This window comes from Cheilinus undulatus, linkage group 8, assembly GCF_018320785.1.
Source record: "Cheilinus undulatus linkage group 8, ASM1832078v1, whole genome shotgun sequence".
NCBI classification, from domain to species: Eukaryota; Metazoa; Chordata; class Actinopteri; order Labriformes; family Labridae; genus Cheilinus; species Cheilinus undulatus.
In genome coordinates, this window is record NC_054872.1 from 11,420,071 (window position 1) to 11,437,873 (window position 17,803).

Below are 17,803 nucleotides of genomic sequence, written 5' to 3' on the forward strand. Positions count from 1 at the left end.
TATGTGCCAGGTGTCATGTAGTCCACCTGGCCCAATCACTCCAAATTAATCACAACCAGTACAGCATACTAACAAGGTCCTGATGGATGTGCGGCGTAAATGAGCTCAGTAGGTTTTTATAAAATATGATGGTCTCTGTCTCTGTCACCAGAAGATGAAGATGCTTTATTAACACGGTCAGTGATGCTTTTCTAATCAAAACTGTATATTTCTCATTGTACTGACTCTCACCCCAAAAATAACCAGCTCATTTCGGTGCCAGTGAACATGGATAGCGTGTGCCATTCCTCGCGCCATCTTGAACCCCTGAGTCGTGTCCCTGCCAGCGTGCCAGATGGTCACAAGACTGCACCAGGATCATCCAAAACCCAGTTCTCTAGTCTCAGAAAGGACAGTATTCTTCCTGAATAAACCAGATTTAAATCTTGCTCATGGCGGTGTTAAAATGTGGCAAAATTTCCGCTTACAGCTTAAGTGCAGCAATGAAAATGATTTTTAAAAATATGATCTTACATTAGTATATCTGCCACCTGTTGAAGATAGGTGCTGCAAGTAGCAATATCTCTGTCATAGCATGGAGATGAAGTTGTAACTTTTCCATCTTTACATAGTAGGTTCAAGATCAGTTTAACAGTACTATACAGTGTTAATTTTGGCAGCTATTTTTAATTTTAGTCTTATTCTTAGTCTTTAAATGAAATGCATTTTAGTTTTAGTCACATTTTAGTCATTTATATCCTTTTTAGTTTTAGTCTAGATTTAGTCCACGAAAACTCCAAAACATTTTAGTCTAGTTTTAGTCCATAAAAAGTCCTCACATTTTAGTCTTTGTTTTTAGTCCAAGCATTTATTCTCTTGCCTAAATCTGGTATCAAATCATGGTAGTGTGTTCTCGGCACCCTGCCAAACCTGAGGTCCATGCTTTCTACAGCTGAGAGGCAGAACAGCTACAGCTGCATTGTTTTTTGACAGATTTACCACCAGTGGAGAAATATCTCGCATTTTGAATGTCCATTGAAAACTAAATTACATTTTAGTATAGCTTTAGTCATCTTGACAAAAACTAAACTTAGTTTTTCTCAGTTTCAGTCATCACAGATCTATTTTGGTTAGTCTTAATCTAGTTTTTGTCATGGAAAAAAAGGCTGTCGATGAATAGTTTTAGGCTCCTCTATGATTTATGCAGGTTGATATATCAGCCATGATGATTATACCAATAATAATCTTTATTTATGGAGCACTTTTCAAACCAAGTTTCAAGCTGCTTCACAAGCAGCAAAGACAATGAAGCAGTTATAGCAGTAAAACCAGGCAGCAAAGTGGGTACAGGTTAAAAAAAGATCAAAGCATGTTGGGTAAAAATAAAAGCAGTTTAGCTCAAGTAAAATCAGGAAAGGTTAAAAGTGTGGCTTAAGAAGAGAATTGAAGGACATTACTGACTCAGCCAACCTGATTTTCTCAGACAGGGTGTTCCAGAGCCTCACGGGCCTGGACTAATAATGCCCTGTCCCCTTGGACAGATGAGAGATGAGATTATGGCTCATACAGGGTTAAAAGATCTATAATGTGGATGGAGGCCAGGCCACTGAGAGCTTTAAAAGTTAAACGTTGATAAAAACAGGATTGCACAATTTTGGTTGCATGCTTTTCAAGTGTTAGATTGCTATTAAACTACACACCACATAGATTCCTTATAACTAACCCTAATCAGACAGATTTACTAGCATGTATAGCTGAGTATCATCTGCATACAAGTGCAATTAAATACCATGCCTTCCAATGTTGTGCCCCAGGAGAATAAAATTGGTCCCAGAACTGACCCCTGAGGCACGCCATCCTCAATGGTGGAAACCTATGAGACATCATCAGTAGCAGAGACACAGAACTCCCTGTAAGATACATTAATATCATAAATATTGGCAGAATTTTTGTAGACATGACGATACTGATATCATGCCAATAAAATGCATCCCCAAATCTTTGCCATGACAAAGCAGACAAAGGATGTTTGGGCGGCATGCCTTGTTGAAATGGTCTGATCTGGCACAAGTCCAGTCAGCATTAATAGACATTTAAATTACAAAGACATAGCCAGTCTTGATGCTGATGGTCTTGTTTCCTTTTGTAGGTCATGTAGAGGCATTTAGTTTTTGTTTAACTCACATGAGCTGTAGAATTAGTTTGTACTTCAACACAAACAGCTTTGATCCCTTGATAATGGCATGAAGAAAATAAGGAGTCACTTTTAAAAACATTGCACTAACATCAAAACCACAGAAGGCCCACTGGCTAGTAGCACTCCTGCTTTTAAACAGCTCTAAAATAGAAGAAGGGGATGTTCGTGATGGCCTTATTTGTTCAAAGTAATTATCCTGATGCCTTTAATACTTCAGCTCCATTTAGGGGAGCTGACACACAGCTGCACCTCCTCTTCTGCACCACCCTGCTATTATCCACAAAAAGACTCGTTCAGATACTGACTTGCCTGCACGTGCCATACATGCACGACCGGGGTTCCATGTCACACAAACATACATGCACATGCATGCAGCCATTTTCAAGATATCACACGGTGCATGTGAGTAACTCTCTGGCATGTGTGGTGGCAGGCAATCTGTGCTGCTGCTGAGCTCTAATCCTTAAAGAGTTTAGAGGACTTCCGATCTGTATCACTGTCATCTGTGAGGCTCTTTAAAAATGTGTCTCCAACATTTTTGTCAAAAGTATTTGCATAGACATATATCATTTTTTAACTTTAGTGGGGTTATCATTTTTGCTAAGCATTTATTTATTTCACAACTAGGGTTTAATGCTATGTGGTAAATGGACTTAAGCTTGTACAGCACTTCCAGCCATCTCACTACTCTCAGTGTTTTTTCATCATGTCACACTTACCCATTCACTCCACATTCACACACTGATGACAAAAGCTGAAATGTAAGTTGGCCATCACTATTAGCCACTCCCATCCGTACTTATCAATACTCATTAACATGCGACTGGCACAGCAGTGGGAGCAAATTGGGGTCAAGTGTCTTACCCAATGACACATGGGACATGTCATGGGACTGTATAAACTCAGAAAATTGCACAGAGACTGTTGTCCTCAACCAGCCCGTGGCTCCTGTCTCACATGTCATTCCCCACTCTCTCTTTCTCCCTAGTTTCCAACTCTAGCCACTGTCCTATCTGACTAAAGGCTGTTCACACCATAATCCCATAGTTTTCCAATAAAAGCTCCCAATGTGATATGAACATTTATGGGTATAATTTATTTTCAAAGCTCTCTGATTTTCTCAGTTTTCCTGTTTTCAGTCTGACACTCTCAGGTCACAGCATGAGAAGCTTACCACCCTCTGCTCTATGAATGTCGCTGTAAAATGGATCAGCTGTGCAACAAACCAATACAGATTTAGCTTTAACAGGAACAGCTCATCAGAGATTATTTATAGTCTTTTTACACGTATCTGTCAAGAGCCACCTGGATTTTCTGACCATGTTATACAACAAACTGTCCTGAAAATGCTGATCAGATTAACCAGCTGCATTACTAGATGGAGATCTCAACCGACTGGACCTCAATAAGAGAAACGAAGAAAGCCAGGTGAAAGATGTGCAGTAGCTGCAGCCATCCTCATGGATTCATTTCTGTCATGCAGAGAACATGAAAAAGATGAGACTCCAAAATGTATCAATTGTGTATCAATCAATTATGATTCTACCTCCATCAATTACAGCATCTGCATTATTAGAATATGTGAAGGAGTGTTATGTCATCACATCCTGCAGCAACAGATAAAAAACAAATGTGTGGCTAAGACACATTTGTGCAACCAGGTTTTACCTTTTTTTCTCCATAGAATCAAAAGCTTACTGTAGGTTGTAATTGTACCAGTGAACAAGTTAGAATGATGGCTGTATGAGGTAGTATATAGTGTATAAGGGTCCTTTTGTTACAGGGAGAATGGGTGGGGCTTGCTTTGTGAGCCAGGATGCAAATAGGATAGCTGTGAAGGACTTACAGAGTGTTATACCACTTTAGCTGATGTTGTAGAGCAAGGGTCATCAACTGCATTCTACAAGGGCCAGATTATGTCTATGCAGACACTGCGAGGGCCGGCATGTTTCGTATAAGAAACATTTTTGTTCAAATAATCGTATTTTCTTTGAAATGTACCTTATTTTTAGCCTTTAGCAGTGAGCTCAATCCCTATTCACACACTTAAACCCCTATACTGCAGCAAGCCACAAGTGGGCGATTGAAATATTCAAGCTACATATTTCTGGAGCTGCCATGTAGTTTGACTGTGAATATGCTGCGTCCTCATTGGTTAAAACAAATGAAGGAAAAATATATGTTTTTAATTCACAGGAAGGAAAAAAATAAACTCTCAACCCACCTGAGCTGTTACATTTATGCAGAAGTCTGCTGCTATATTTTATTTATTTATCTATTTGTAACGTGGGACAATGCATATTAATGGACCTAAACATGTAAATGTGCCAGAATATTCAATAATGGACTTATGAGTAAGTCTGTCATGCATCTTATTTGCTAATAATGGTTAATAATCGTTGAATATTAGTAAAACTAAAACATTATGCCAGTCTTTTTGTTTTTAGTGTTTCAATCTCACTTATTTTGGAGTTACTTAAATATCTGTAGGGATTGATAAAGGAAAGAAAGAAAAGATAGTCTAAATATTGCAATACATTTTTTCCTCAGCACTTTTTCTGAATTTAATCGATCTTCTTGGGGCTGGATAGGAAGCTGTGGGGGGGCTGATGTGGCCCCCAGGCCTCCAGTTGATGATCAGTGTTGTAGAGAGGTGATTTTCTAGGAAATAGAGGAATTTTGTTTGCAATAGCCCAAGTATAGTTGGCTTTAACAGAGAAAAATTATATAACTGAAGGCAGTTCCTCTAGTCTAAGGGTGATTCACTTGTCAAATATTTTAGCAAACTTGGTCTTTATAAGGCAGTCTATTAACATAAAACCACTCTTCTCAAATTCAAGTTAAGTTATGCCACCATTAAGCCAGTCCAAGACCATCTAATATAGACATAAAGCCTTCTAGGGGGGTTTAGATGAAAGATTGCAAAAAACAAAACAAAGAGATAACATCAAAGAGCTCTACATCCCTTATGTAGCTTTGCAAAGCTGACAGAACTGAACTACAGCCACTTTGAAACTTGTTAAGCAGACTGAATAGCCTTCTTCCATATCAGGTGACTCCATCCTGCAAAATGTTAAGCTTATATGCTTGTTTTCTCTCAGAGAATGACAGGACCTATCAGCATGTTCTCAGGGGAGAGAGGACATAGCTACATGTAGTCAATTGTAGGTGTGCAGCTATAGCAGCAGTTTAATCAGAAGTTGACATGACTTTATCAAAAGAAAAGCAGAGGCTTTGGCAAGAGATGAATTCATCACCTGTCTCCACTGACAGTGAACAATGACAGAGGCTGCCTTATGTGGTTTACTCCAGTGTTTCTAAAATGGTGTGGTGAGGCACACTGGTGTGCCTGGAGGCAAGTCTAGGTGTGCCATGGGAATTTGTCCAACCACAAGTTAACACTACAACTATTTAACAACTTAAACAGGCTTTTGAGACTGGACATGAATATGGTGTGCTCTGAGAGTCTGACTCAACCTTAGGTGTGCCTTGGGCAAAAAAAGATTGAAATCCACTGGTTTACTGGATGATGCACTCCTACTACATCATATGTGATATGCCTTTTCTGATTGGTCCTTAACTCTCTGAGCCCTAAGCCAGTTTTGTACCATTGTTGGCTACCATTGTTCCTCACCTGGACTTCTTGTCTTAAAAAGCTTGTAAAACATCAACCCTGTGGTGCACAGTCAAGCTCTAAACATCCTTTTCTTCAGGACAACCACGGCTTTAAGAACATGTGCTGCAGCAATGTCAATACAGTTATGGAACAATTAAGACAAAAGAGGAAAACTAATCAGAAATCAAAACTCAAAGATTTGTATATATTAAACACAGTAAACCTTAATGACTAAGGATTTTGCACAAACGTGTTCTTGCATCTCTTTGGGACCAAATAATTAAATATAAAAACTAATCAGTGACAAAAAGTCTTCAAGATATTCATACATTTACAGAAAAAGCCCCTGCACTTTTGGGAATTCAAGTCATTAATCAAAGCAGTTCCTGTTTGCAGTGACACAAAGGGACACATCACAGCCTCTTTCTCTCTATTATGAGTCATTCAGGCTCTCTCCTTCAGTTTCTAAGTCTGTGCACATGCCCTGTTTAGCAAGCATGACGTGGCAGTGGAACAGCCCGAGACTGGTTGTCACAGCCCAGTGGAAACAAATTAACAATATGGCTGTGAGCTAACCCGCTAGCTACAGGAACAATTAAAAAATTGATTATAAATGCATAAAAAGCAGTCAGTATTAGAGTTACTGGTGTGGATTTCATCTTTAAAGACCCCAGGAAGTCAGCTAAGTTCCAGGCTCACTAGAAAAGATTCTGTAATAGCTACGAAGGGTGGATAGTGTTATTAGAACGGCACAACTGAGGGCTTTCAGAGTAAAAACAAGTGGCTCAGATTTATGGTTAAAAAATTTATTCAACTTTGTCTCTTGGAACAATGCTGGTCTCAGAGGGTTTATGAATGTAACAGTCGTTACTTTCCTTTAATTACCCTTCAGCTGTTTTTGTGAAAGGATCAAGAAAAATAATCTAGAAAAAGACAATAACTTTACACATCATTAGAGAGCTCTGTTTTTAAATCTGTGCTAAAGTTAATTACACTTCTGAAGCCCAATCATCAATCACTTTTTTCCCAATACTTAATTAGAATAAAAATTTATCTAAGGACAATTAGCAACAAAAAAAAGAGCAGGTGTAGAATGAAGTTTTTGACACGTAATTTAGAAAGACACAACAAGAATCCACCATGAGCCAGTACATGGAAACAGTGGAGAGAAAAAAACGTATTTTTAACATTCAGAACCTCGAGTAGGACCAGACTGCTGGTCTGGACCACACCTGTTCTGACAGTTAAAGTCTGTAAGTATTCCTCTGAGTTACATATTTTGGCATTAAGTCAGCTAAGTTGAGTTATAGACTTTTTGACTGAAATGAAACTGTTCGTGAGATTACCAATCAAACACAAACTAGTGTGCACATGATAACTCAGGACAATGGCAGCATTTTAGACACTTTAAGGTCAAGATTTGCCCCATGTGACAGTCTCACATATTTTCTCTTTTAGAAATTCAATCAGTTATATGAGCTGCTGCTAATGAGAACAGAGAAAATGTGTGGAGGCCACTGCTTCCTCTGCTCTCACCACCACAACAAAGAGCTGACTCAAACTTTGGCAAGTGGGCGAGCTTTCCACTTTGTTGTGCTATGATTTAAAGCAGGTCATCATCCAGTTTCATTTCTATGTCTGAACACAAACAGACAGGCGGATTGATTTCTCCCACTTGGTGTGACTCTGCCAACATGAACTTGCTGCCATTCCTTTAGATTTTATACTGATGATGTAGAGGTGCAGCAGTGGGTTTATTGTACACCTGCAATTTATGTGAATCTAAAAATTATGTCAGATATATCTGTTTACTCACTGGCAATGCCACCCAACAACTATTTCATTCACTTTAGTCTCTATCATGAATCTCTTTCATCCTCTTTATCCAGTCTCCATGGCGTCATTTTCAGTATTTATCTAAATATGTCCTGTCTGTTCCTGTTTTTAATTGTTCTCATAAATATTTAGGTGTGTTTGGCCCCCGAACATCAGTGTTTTCAGACCACTCTTAAAAGAGCCTAAAGTGTCTACAGATCTCAGGTCAGCTGGCAGCTTGTTCCATAGGACAGCACCATAATGACTAAATGCTCCTTCACCAGATTTACCTCTAACTTTAGGTACATTAAGGAGGCCCATAAAAGAACAGCAGACTTGTCTTTTTGAGATTGAAGCTGCTGCAAATGCCAGAATAAGATTATTTTACTTTGATATCATGTGTTCTTGGCAGTATTTCTTTGACTAAAGGAAATATTAAGTACATGGAGTCATTAAAAATCATGTTACAGATACTACTGAGAAAAGAAGGTGTCTAATTGTTGGTAATCTTGCAAATCCAGATCCAATGTCTGTCATTAGGCAGATCCACCTTCAAAGCCCAAATCTGAAATGACTGAGCCAGATCTGAGAATCAATCTGACCAATTAGCATCACTTGAGGAGAATGAGGAGGTAGTGATGAGCAGAGTTTAGTTGTACTGGAAGCTGCCAGGGTGGCTCTGATGTAGCTACAGTGTAGTGGTATTTCATCAGAACTGAACCACGTTTCTTCACGTAATAAAAAGCAAAGAAAAGAACTGAAAGCTTCATGACAGAGAAGATGTCTCACCTCACTGCTGCCTGCTTTAGCATGAGTTTGCAATAGTAACGGGCGGGGTTTAGCTGTACTGTGAGCCAATGTATACAATGGTTGCCACCGATGTAGCATTTAGCTCAGAAGTAGCAGCAGCCATCACAATTTTGACACTTTTTTTTTTATTCAAACAAGAACCAAAAGCCAAACTATAGCTTTTCTTGGCTGAGATGTTTTTGTGCTTCTACCAACTAGCCTCTGCATGAGTTTTATCCACCAACAAGCTCCATTTTTCATAAACTAAGACAGCATTAGCCTGCCCAGCTTAGCTCAATACCAGGGTTTTGCATGTCTACTACCTCATTTATTCTTGTTGCTCTGGTTGGTTCATATTTAGTGTGACAGACAGAACATTCTTCCATCCCCTTCCAAGAAGTTTTTTAAGAGTTCTGCCCTTAAAAAAGATGAAGTAGGTATATTCCACGACATGGATACATTAGTCTATGTGGCATGTCAGGTTATGTTGCGTCTTTCCTAATGGTAAATGGACTTCTGCCATCTGCTTATTAAAAGTGTGTTGTACACTGCAGGCCACACTTAAACATTCACATTACACACCCTAATGGCGGAGGATGCTTTATGAAGAATCCATCAGTGTTATGAAATCAAATTAACACACCACTGATGCAGCAGTAGGAGACATTTAGGGCTCAGTAGCTCACCCAAGGACACTTCTACATGGAATGAAACCCCTGACCTCCTAGTTAAGAGATGCCTAACTTTACCTTTGTTCCACAGGCATGAGCTTGTAGTCTTTGGGTTATATTTGATCAAGATGCTCTATTTAAGCTAAGGTGCCTTGTAATAAGAATATAAATGGGTGGGCTACTTCACTGCACCTGTCAAAACAATCATAAATCAATCCAAAAAAAAGTGGCGTGATGTCAGGGAGCTCAGATATTTGAGGTTTTATTGATGTCTTTCCAAATCAGCCCCTTTTAGTCTGACTTTCACAAATACTGGTAGATTACTGACAGTCCTTGAGGCTGTTTGTATCCTTCACGATGTGAATCAAGCTGATTCATTTAGTGATAAGGTTGGTGGGGTCTTAATTAGTGTATTGCAAATCCTGTAACGTGACTAAAATATTCAAGGACATGACCTGATGCACAAAAGACAGAAAATCCTGATCCTGAGATGCTTTATTCACACTAAGGAGCAGGCCTTTTACGTCTGTCGAAACTTCCTGAGCATCAACATCCTCGTATCCATGATTAAGTGTTTTGTGAGTTTGTGCATTATACTTCACATGTGGAAACATATTTTCATTTTATGTTGATTAGGGATAATGCTTACAAATCTATAGCTACCATAAATGCTGCATCTTGGATTCATGTCCCTTCCAGATTCTTTATGTGCTTCTTTTTAGCATTTGAAAATGAGTTGGCACCTATTCCACTTTGTCCTTCCCTTGTTTGTACTGAGCAATATGCCAACAAATCAACAAATTGCACCAACAAAAAGGGTCAGTGAGGCTCTTTGCTGACTGTGCCAGCACCTCTGTGCACTATCAGAGGGCACAGGAACCCAGGAAGAGGCCTGAGTCTGTGGCAGCAACATCTCCGCTAACCTTTTTAATTATGTATTCAACAGCACTGAAGCATCATGGGACAGACAGTCTCCAGTCAGAATGGCTTAAGTATTTGGTTTAAATGCTTACTGGGTTGCCTCTTATTCTACATCATAATGGATAACAGACCCTGCTGTAATAAGATTATATGTTCTGTTTCATTAGAGGAATGGATGCTAAAGCGTGATGCGTGTTTGTGCAAACATGTGCGCACATACAGTGGCTGAGGAGTCCCTTCAAGCACATTAACGTGCATTGGAGGAATGGATGGGGGAGGCTCCCATCATGGCTGTGGTGCGTGGCCTAGTTGTGCGTGAGGAGGATGATGGATGGAGGGTCGAAAGGACACATTCAGAAGAGAAAGGTGCAAAAACAAGAGGATTAGATGGATAGATATAGGCTGTAACTTACATTCCATGTGCTTTTTCTTCGGGGCTGTCTGTTCATGTGTGGTGGCTTTACAAACAGCTCGGGACACCTCGGATCCCGTCAGGCTGTACTGCGCCGCGGCGATGCGGTCCGTCAGCGTCTGACCCGACATCTTCTCTCCGTGGAGCTCTCCCTCGACTATCAAGCGTCCAGCACGGTCCTACCCCAACAACACCGAAATGAAGGACCAGCCTCAGTAATCCCAGCTGCCCTCGAATGCACCACAGAAACTCAAATAGGACACTTTCTGTAGGCTACTACTGGGTTTAGTTGCATAACAATGCTGAAACTGGCTGATTCCCAGTCAGTCAGATGTGCATGCGTTTCTGGAACAATCATAAACTGACTTTCCTCCCTAAGGACCAGTAGGCTTTGAAAATTACAGTCTATATTCAAAAAAGCGATAATTTCCTGCTGTTAATCCTTTCTGCAGGTGTATATTTCGCTCTTTCCCTTCAATTTTTGCTCAGTTTCTTACTGTTCTGCGCTTTTGTCGCCCAGCCTAACTGAAAAATCGCTCCCCTCCGGATGATGCTCGCTGCTGCTGCTGCCTCCCCCCTTCTCTGTCTTCCCTCCTCCTGCCTCACGGATAATCCTCAGCACCAGCAGCACTCCAACGGTCCCTGTGTATCAGCAGGGCGTGCAGGGGAACATCATCCCCCCCCACAACATCCAGCGGTGCAGCGGTTCTTCCCTCCACCTCCGCCCCTGCCTGACGGCTTCTCTCTGCCTGCAAGACCCGGCGGTGGGCGCTGGAACGCGGGTCTCACGATGGCGATGTTCTCGGTGGATTTACATCCACTTGTTTATTTAATTATTAATATTTTTATATGACACGAAGCGCCCCGCCCCCTTCTCTGAGTCAGGTGACGCAGTATTACCAACCCTGCTGCTTCGTCTTGTATCGCGAGAGCTGGGAGGAGACGAGAGCTGGGATGGAGGTTGTAGGTATATGAGAGCGGAAAGGGTTAATAGAGCTACTCTACAGCCAAGCTTGATTCATGGCATGTTGGTACCATACTATGAAGGTCATATGAAGCGGGCTGCCTCAGATATCACCATGTTGTTTGATCTTTGATGCAGATACATCGGTGCGACTGAAACCAGGCAGGACGTGATGCAGGCATTCAGCTTTAGTCCCTGTCCATGGTGCTGATCTGCCTGATCTGCTCTCCTGTGGGACCTTTTTTTAATCAGGTAAAGGCATCAAATGACAGAAAACAGTACTGAGCAGTAATTTGTTTTTAGGACATACAACAAAAGATTAACAACAAGCAATTATTAAAAGAAAAAAGAGAGAGACAATGCAGAAATGTGCAAAATAACATGTATAGATTTCCCTTAGCAAATTCTTAATTCTAACAAAGGGATCAGAACATAAAATATACTTCATATGAAAACAAGAATAGAGTAATTAAGCTTCTATTTAAACCCATTTCACCTAAATAAATAAAGGAATAAATGAATACATAAATAAATAATTAAATACATATTTTAACTATAAACAAGGCCACCCATAAGAGGGAAAACAGGAAGCTTTCTGAGGCCCAGCCCCATGCAAGGCTCCATGTGGGTCAGCAAAAACATGGTCCATCATACAACCCCAATTTCCCAAAAATTGGGCTGTTGTGTCAAATATAACTAAACGAAGACTGCAATGATTTACAAGTCTCATAAACCCATATTTACCCTTGTGTAGCACAGGGATTACCAACTACATTTGCACAAGGGCCAAACTTTTTCTTGGCAGACACTGTGGGGCCCAGACTGTTAATTAAGTAAATAAGATCTATTGAGATGTTTTGATTTCTGTTGAAACTAGATCAAAATTGCAATTTCAGCTGAAATTGTGTGGGAATGCTGGGAGTTGAATTGTGCAAGAACTGCTGAAAATAGCAAAAAGCACAAAAATAGCATAAAATGGCATAAAAGTTGCTGAAAATGGCATTCAATAGCTCAAAAAAAGAAGAAAAACAGCTGAAAGTAGTCTAAGAAAAAGCTGAAAATAGCCTAAAAATAGCTGATTTTGGCCTTGAATGAGCTGAAAATTGCATTCAATGGCTGAAGAAGCATAGAAATAGTTAAAAAAAAATTGCATGAAAGTAGCTATATTTGAAAAATTATAAAAGTTAGAAATGAGAAAAGTCATAGCAGTCGAATGACGAAGAAACTGAACTTTTTAAAGTTTAAACGGTGTTGATAAGACAAAGTATGAAGGAGATGGCTGACGCAGAAGAAGAAGAATAAACAAAATGGCCGACACAAATATCAATAGTAATTAACCTTATTTTTAGGCATTAGCAGTAGATTCAGCGCCTATCGCCTATACCGCAGCCAGCCACAAGAGGGCGATTGAGATATTTTAAATGCAAATTTCTAGGGTTGTCATGTTGTTTAATGGGTTTGAGTTAAATATGTCTAACCCTGATTGGTGAAAAACACATGCAGTGAACAGGTCTTTTGTTTTTTAATTTTTAATTTTTAAAGCAGTTCTAATCAAGAATGGACTGATGACTGTGCATTTATCATGGATCTTAATTATTAATAATGGCTGACAGGTGGATTTTTGTGAAACTGTTAAAGCATCAAGCAGATCCAGAAACAAAGGTTTTAATATTAATTAATTTGGGGGTTCCTTTAATAGCTGTAGGGATTTTTGAAAATGAAAAGACACTGTCAATACCATAACACATTTTCCTCACATTTTCTGAATATAATAATCTCCTCAGGCTGGATGGGATGCTATGGTAACCTTGCAAAGCAGATGGATAAGCTTGTTTCTGTGTTTCTCACTGGCAAATCCATCTTGCAAAGCTCCCATCTGAACCATTTGGGCCCTGTTAGAAAGTGACAGGACCAATCAGCGTCGAAGGGGAGTACTCTGGGGCGTGGCACAGTCGTGACGTGAGCAAACATGGAAAAGACACCGGTGCAATTATGGCGGAAGACATTAGCGTGGATGCTGCTAAAGCGCTAGTTTTATCAGAAGTTGACGACATTTCAAGAAGAACAAAGAACAACAGTGAGTTGTTTTCTTTTCAAAGACAACAAAAGTTGTGTACTGACATGTCTACAGTCACCATGGTTTGCCAAGTTCAGCACTTGGACTCTTCTATCACAAAGCCATGCTGTTGCAAAGGATGTGGTATGTGGTTAAGCATTGTCCAGCTGAAATAGTCAAGGCACTAATGTTATGTCATACCATCAGAGATGCAGGCTTTTGAACTGAGTGCTGATAACAAGCTGGATGGTCCCTCTTCATTTTAGTCCACAGGAAATGGCAGGAATTTTGCCTCAATCCATTTTAAATGAGCTGGTCAAAGAAGATGACAGTGTTTCTGGATCTGTTCACAAATGGCCTCTTCTTTGCAGCACCTGCAGCTGTTTTTCATTCCAGCCTTTAGCTGCTGCATCCCTACTACATTCCATATGTTATTTATGTACTATTATGGATAAAATATGGGTGTCTGAGGTTTTACACAGCACAACAACTTTTCTGAAATTTGGGTTGTACTTTTAAATAATGACAACTAAATTTCATTTTCAACCAAAACACTCATGTTATAAATAGTGCTTCAGTAAATATGTAGTCTGTCTTAAATGTAAATCCCCTCTCCTTAAATTAATGTGAGCCTTTCATTCAAGGCATTGCAGTGGGGTGGGCCATTGACAAACTTTGCACAGCTTATTACCAAGCCAGAACCATCAATAAATGCCGAGATGCAGATTGATTGATTGAGATGAGAAAGAAGAAGAAATATAGCATGCTTGCGCATTTGACCACAAACTAACTCTGTAACAAACATGATTTTAGTCTGCTCCTGAATTTATCTGAACTAGGCTAAAAAGATGACACACGAACACTAATGATCTGATGGACATATATTAGTATTATAAATGAATGTCTTGTAAGGAGACCACTCACTGGATCTTGCAGAAGCCAAGCCATTGCTTTGAGAAGTTCTGCAGCACAATATTTGATATGTGAGGATGATTCTCCTCTAGACCATGGTTCGAAACATGGGTGTTGGGACCCCTTTCGAGGTCACGAGACACTGAGAGAGGGTCTCCAGATGCCTTAAAAATGAGGGGTATTTTTTAGATTACACATTTGCCACTTCACACCAATTTTGCCAAATTTTAACCTGTTTTCATCACTTTTCCCACCCAAAAATTTTTTTTACCCCTTTCAACCACATTTTCCAGTGTTATGCACATTTTTGCCAGTTTAACCCATTTTCTGCTAATTTCTGCCTATTTTTCTGCTTCAGTTATCCCATTTGCTAATTTAAAACAATTTTCATCCCATTTCACCAAATATTCCACCCATTTCTGCCACTTTAAATCCCCTTTCAAAAATTTTAATGCCCTGTCTGTAATTTTAACCCATTTTTTGCTTATTTTTTGCAACATATATGTAATTTTCCAACCAACTTCTACTTTCAAAATCCCATTTCACCTCTTTTCCCACCAATTTTTGCAATTTTTAATCCCTATGGCCATTTTAACCTATTTTAATTCTGTTTTAAGAAAAGGCATTTACATTTACAAGAAGGCTACTACGGCACAAATGAATAAATATGTGTTTATTTGATAAGAGTTGTTCTTTTCCAGGTTAAATATAAAATACGCATACCACAGCTTAACTTTACAATGGATCATGACTTTGCTTACCTCCATGGGCCCCTAGTTTGGCTGGGCTCGAGAAAGCTTCCTCCTTATGGGAAGCTTTCTTGGCACATGACTATTCTTGAACGTGCATGGCTGTACATTGGGGATCCCCAGTCTCTGGCACCTCTATTTTAGAGGTCGCAGGCTGAAAAGGTTGAGAACCCCTGCTCAAGACAACCCAACATAATATTTAAAGTAGTAAATTTAAGTCAAATATTGGAGCACCAATCTGGCACATTAGTACACAAATGAAGTAGGATTGTTTTGCTCATTAGTCTGGTGTATTGTTTAGGGAAGTTGTCAGATTCCTTATGAAACAAAAACAAAAGTTGAATAGTATCATTGCCATCAATGTGATTCCTATAAAAAATTCTGATGCAATGATTTTTTAAAATGATGTAGTAATGGTTTCATTCATACTATTGCTAGCTAATAATAAGCTAGTGAATGGAGACTGATGTTGGCTTTGACAGCATATCTTTGATAAACCCCAAGTCTATTCCTCAATGTTATACTATTTGATATTTGTTAAAGCTGTGATGAATGATTGTTTAGGAGTCTGTAGATCGAGCAAGGGCAATCTACATAGAATCATCTGGAGAGGTGATGCAGAAAGATAAGAGATGCCATTGTTTATGGTGGACCAGGTTTTATCAAGCTTAACATGTAACCCAGTATTTATTATTTGGCCATGTATTCTTAAGACAAATATTTTAATGCTAGTCTACAATTATACCCTAAAGAGTACCATAGCGCATCACTGATACCTGAATCAATAAGACCCCTACATTCCCTAAAAAGGCCCTGATACGCAGCCTGCTGGCTCATGGTCGCATCTTACCTGGGCACAACAAAAGCAAGTTAAAAGCACAGCCAGATTCTGTTTATGACTTTCTTAAATATTTAGTGCATCCCAACAGTCTGATTTATGATTAGTTCCAAAATACGGACCGTCTGAACTCCTATTTTACTTGACATAATTTAGATTCAAGGACAAAGAAAGGATGTGGGAGGCTCAGTCAGTGGGCTGGCTCAGATAGTCAAAAGACTAAACTGCAGTGTAAATAAATTTTAAGTGTAGTAAACAGTGACAAGGTGTGCGTATCCATCCCATTAGAAAGCTTTATTAAGTCACACTGATATGGAATGGCACAGCATCTTCACTTTGTCCAGAAGGACTCAGATGAAATGTTAAAAGTCAGTCATCAAAGCTGCTCCATATATACAAATAATTAAAATTAAATACAATAGCTTCTGAAAAGTAAAATAATCATTATAAATACAAAAAATGTACAAACTATTTTCCCATTTGTGTTCCATTATTTTTCAATGTAAAGTTGAGGTTTGTCACTAGTGTTGATCAGTTGTGTGTTAACACCCCCCCCGCCTCCCTTCTGCAGTCTCACGTCTTGATAAGACCCTCTAGAAAGTCTTTTTCCACCATCTCCTCGATGTTCTGTCGAGCCCGGCTCCAGAACACTTTCTGGCTCTCCAGTTTGTGGCCCTCTTTGTGGCCTGGGAAGGAGGCGTCTGCTGGGTTGTGGGTGAAGGCGGGCCCTGAGCGGCTGCTGGCCTTGCTGTTGAACACCTGGCTGAGCAGGTTGAAGAAGGGGAGCAGCTGCTCCATGCTGCGGATCACGTAGAGGGTCAGCATGAGGTGACCTGGCTCCCAGGACAGGGTTCGTGTAGAGCAGTCCTCCTCTGGGTTTTTCTAAAGGAAAAGGACAGAGATGACTAATTTCTCAAGAATAAAAACTAATTTGCCACCCTGTAGGTGGGGAATGATGCAGCATGAATGAGATAAACTACAGGCCCACTCTTAACTTTTAAACAAGCTCTTAAGAGACAGTCATTTGTCTCCATCATTAAATAACTTTGTGCTGACTGAGAGAGGATAAGATACCTTGGCTCGTTTCCTCAGCAGCTTAGCCAGTCGGACCACGTAGGGTTTAAACTCTCTCTGGTGAGTCCCCTGACGTCTCACTTCCAATCCTGAATCATCTGATGCTTCTGGGATGAAGGCCCAGCGGTACCTGTAGTGAGGTAGGACTCAATCAGAAATGACACTCTTTCAAACAAGTTTTCAGAGCATTTAGAGATAGATATTCAAATATAAAGATCATATATCCATTCATATTCACTCCACATATTGAGTTTTGGAGATTATTCCAATTGAATATGGCATTAAAAATTACCCCTGCTGAAATCACCCATTCAAAATAATGACTGGCATGCATGCAAATTTTCAACAAACTATGCATCACTGATTCCTCAACCTTCCCCAATCATTTGCAAAGACCATTACTGCTTAAGCTTTTATGTACTGACATCTGAAACTGAGGCAGGCTTTCAGGAGGCAGGGCCAGGGCCAGGTCCAGGAGCTTGCAGGCAGACAAATAAAGGTTGAGCCAGCGCTGGCTGTTATAAGAGGTGGAGAAGCCGTTTCCACCAGAGTAGGTGGTCTCTAACCCAGCCACAGACGGCCCTGATGTCCTAGATACAAAGACAGTGAAATTGAACATCACAGAAATAATTTATGATGTTCGCTTGCTGCAATCCAGTGAATAGTACCATCAGTTATTGTACCTTGATATGTCTTCATCGGCTGTCAGCTCTTGCTCCATCAGAAGAAACACCTGAACCTGCAGGGAAACAGAAAGACAATGTGTGATTGAGCATGTATGAGATTTTTCTGCATTAAGGTCAATATCTG

General features: G+C 39.9%; 2 protein-coding genes across 12 annotated transcripts in view; both read right to left on the reverse strand.

The window, feature by feature from the left end:
• The window catches only part of snap91a (synaptosome associated protein 91a), a 108,748-nt gene extending 97,612 nt beyond the window's left edge, over positions 1-11,136 (reverse strand). For all 10 annotated transcript variants that reach the window (XM_041794457.1, XM_041794456.1, XM_041794454.1 and 7 more), the window contains exon 1: positions 10,402-11,136. In XM_041794457.1, coding sequence (XP_041650391.1) covers positions 10,402-10,531 — 130 coding nt within the window. In that variant the 5' untranslated portion in view covers positions 10,532-11,136. The remainder of the gene's footprint in view (positions 1-10,401) is intronic.
• Positions 11,137-16,204: 5,068 nt separating this feature from the next.
• Positions 16,205-17,803, reverse strand: part of dop1a (DOP1 leucine zipper like protein A) — a 42,875-nt gene continuing 41,276 nt past the window's right edge. For both annotated transcript variants that reach the window (XM_041793293.1, XM_041793292.1), the window contains 4 exons: positions 17,677-17,732; positions 17,419-17,583; positions 16,994-17,123; positions 16,205-16,801 (listed from right to left, as the gene is read on the reverse strand). In XM_041793293.1, the coding sequence (XP_041649227.1) occupies positions 16,493-16,801; positions 16,994-17,123; positions 17,419-17,583; positions 17,677-17,732 (660 nt within the window). In that variant the 3' untranslated portion in view covers positions 16,205-16,492. The remainder of the gene's footprint in view (positions 16,802-16,993; positions 17,124-17,418; positions 17,584-17,676; positions 17,733-17,803) is intronic.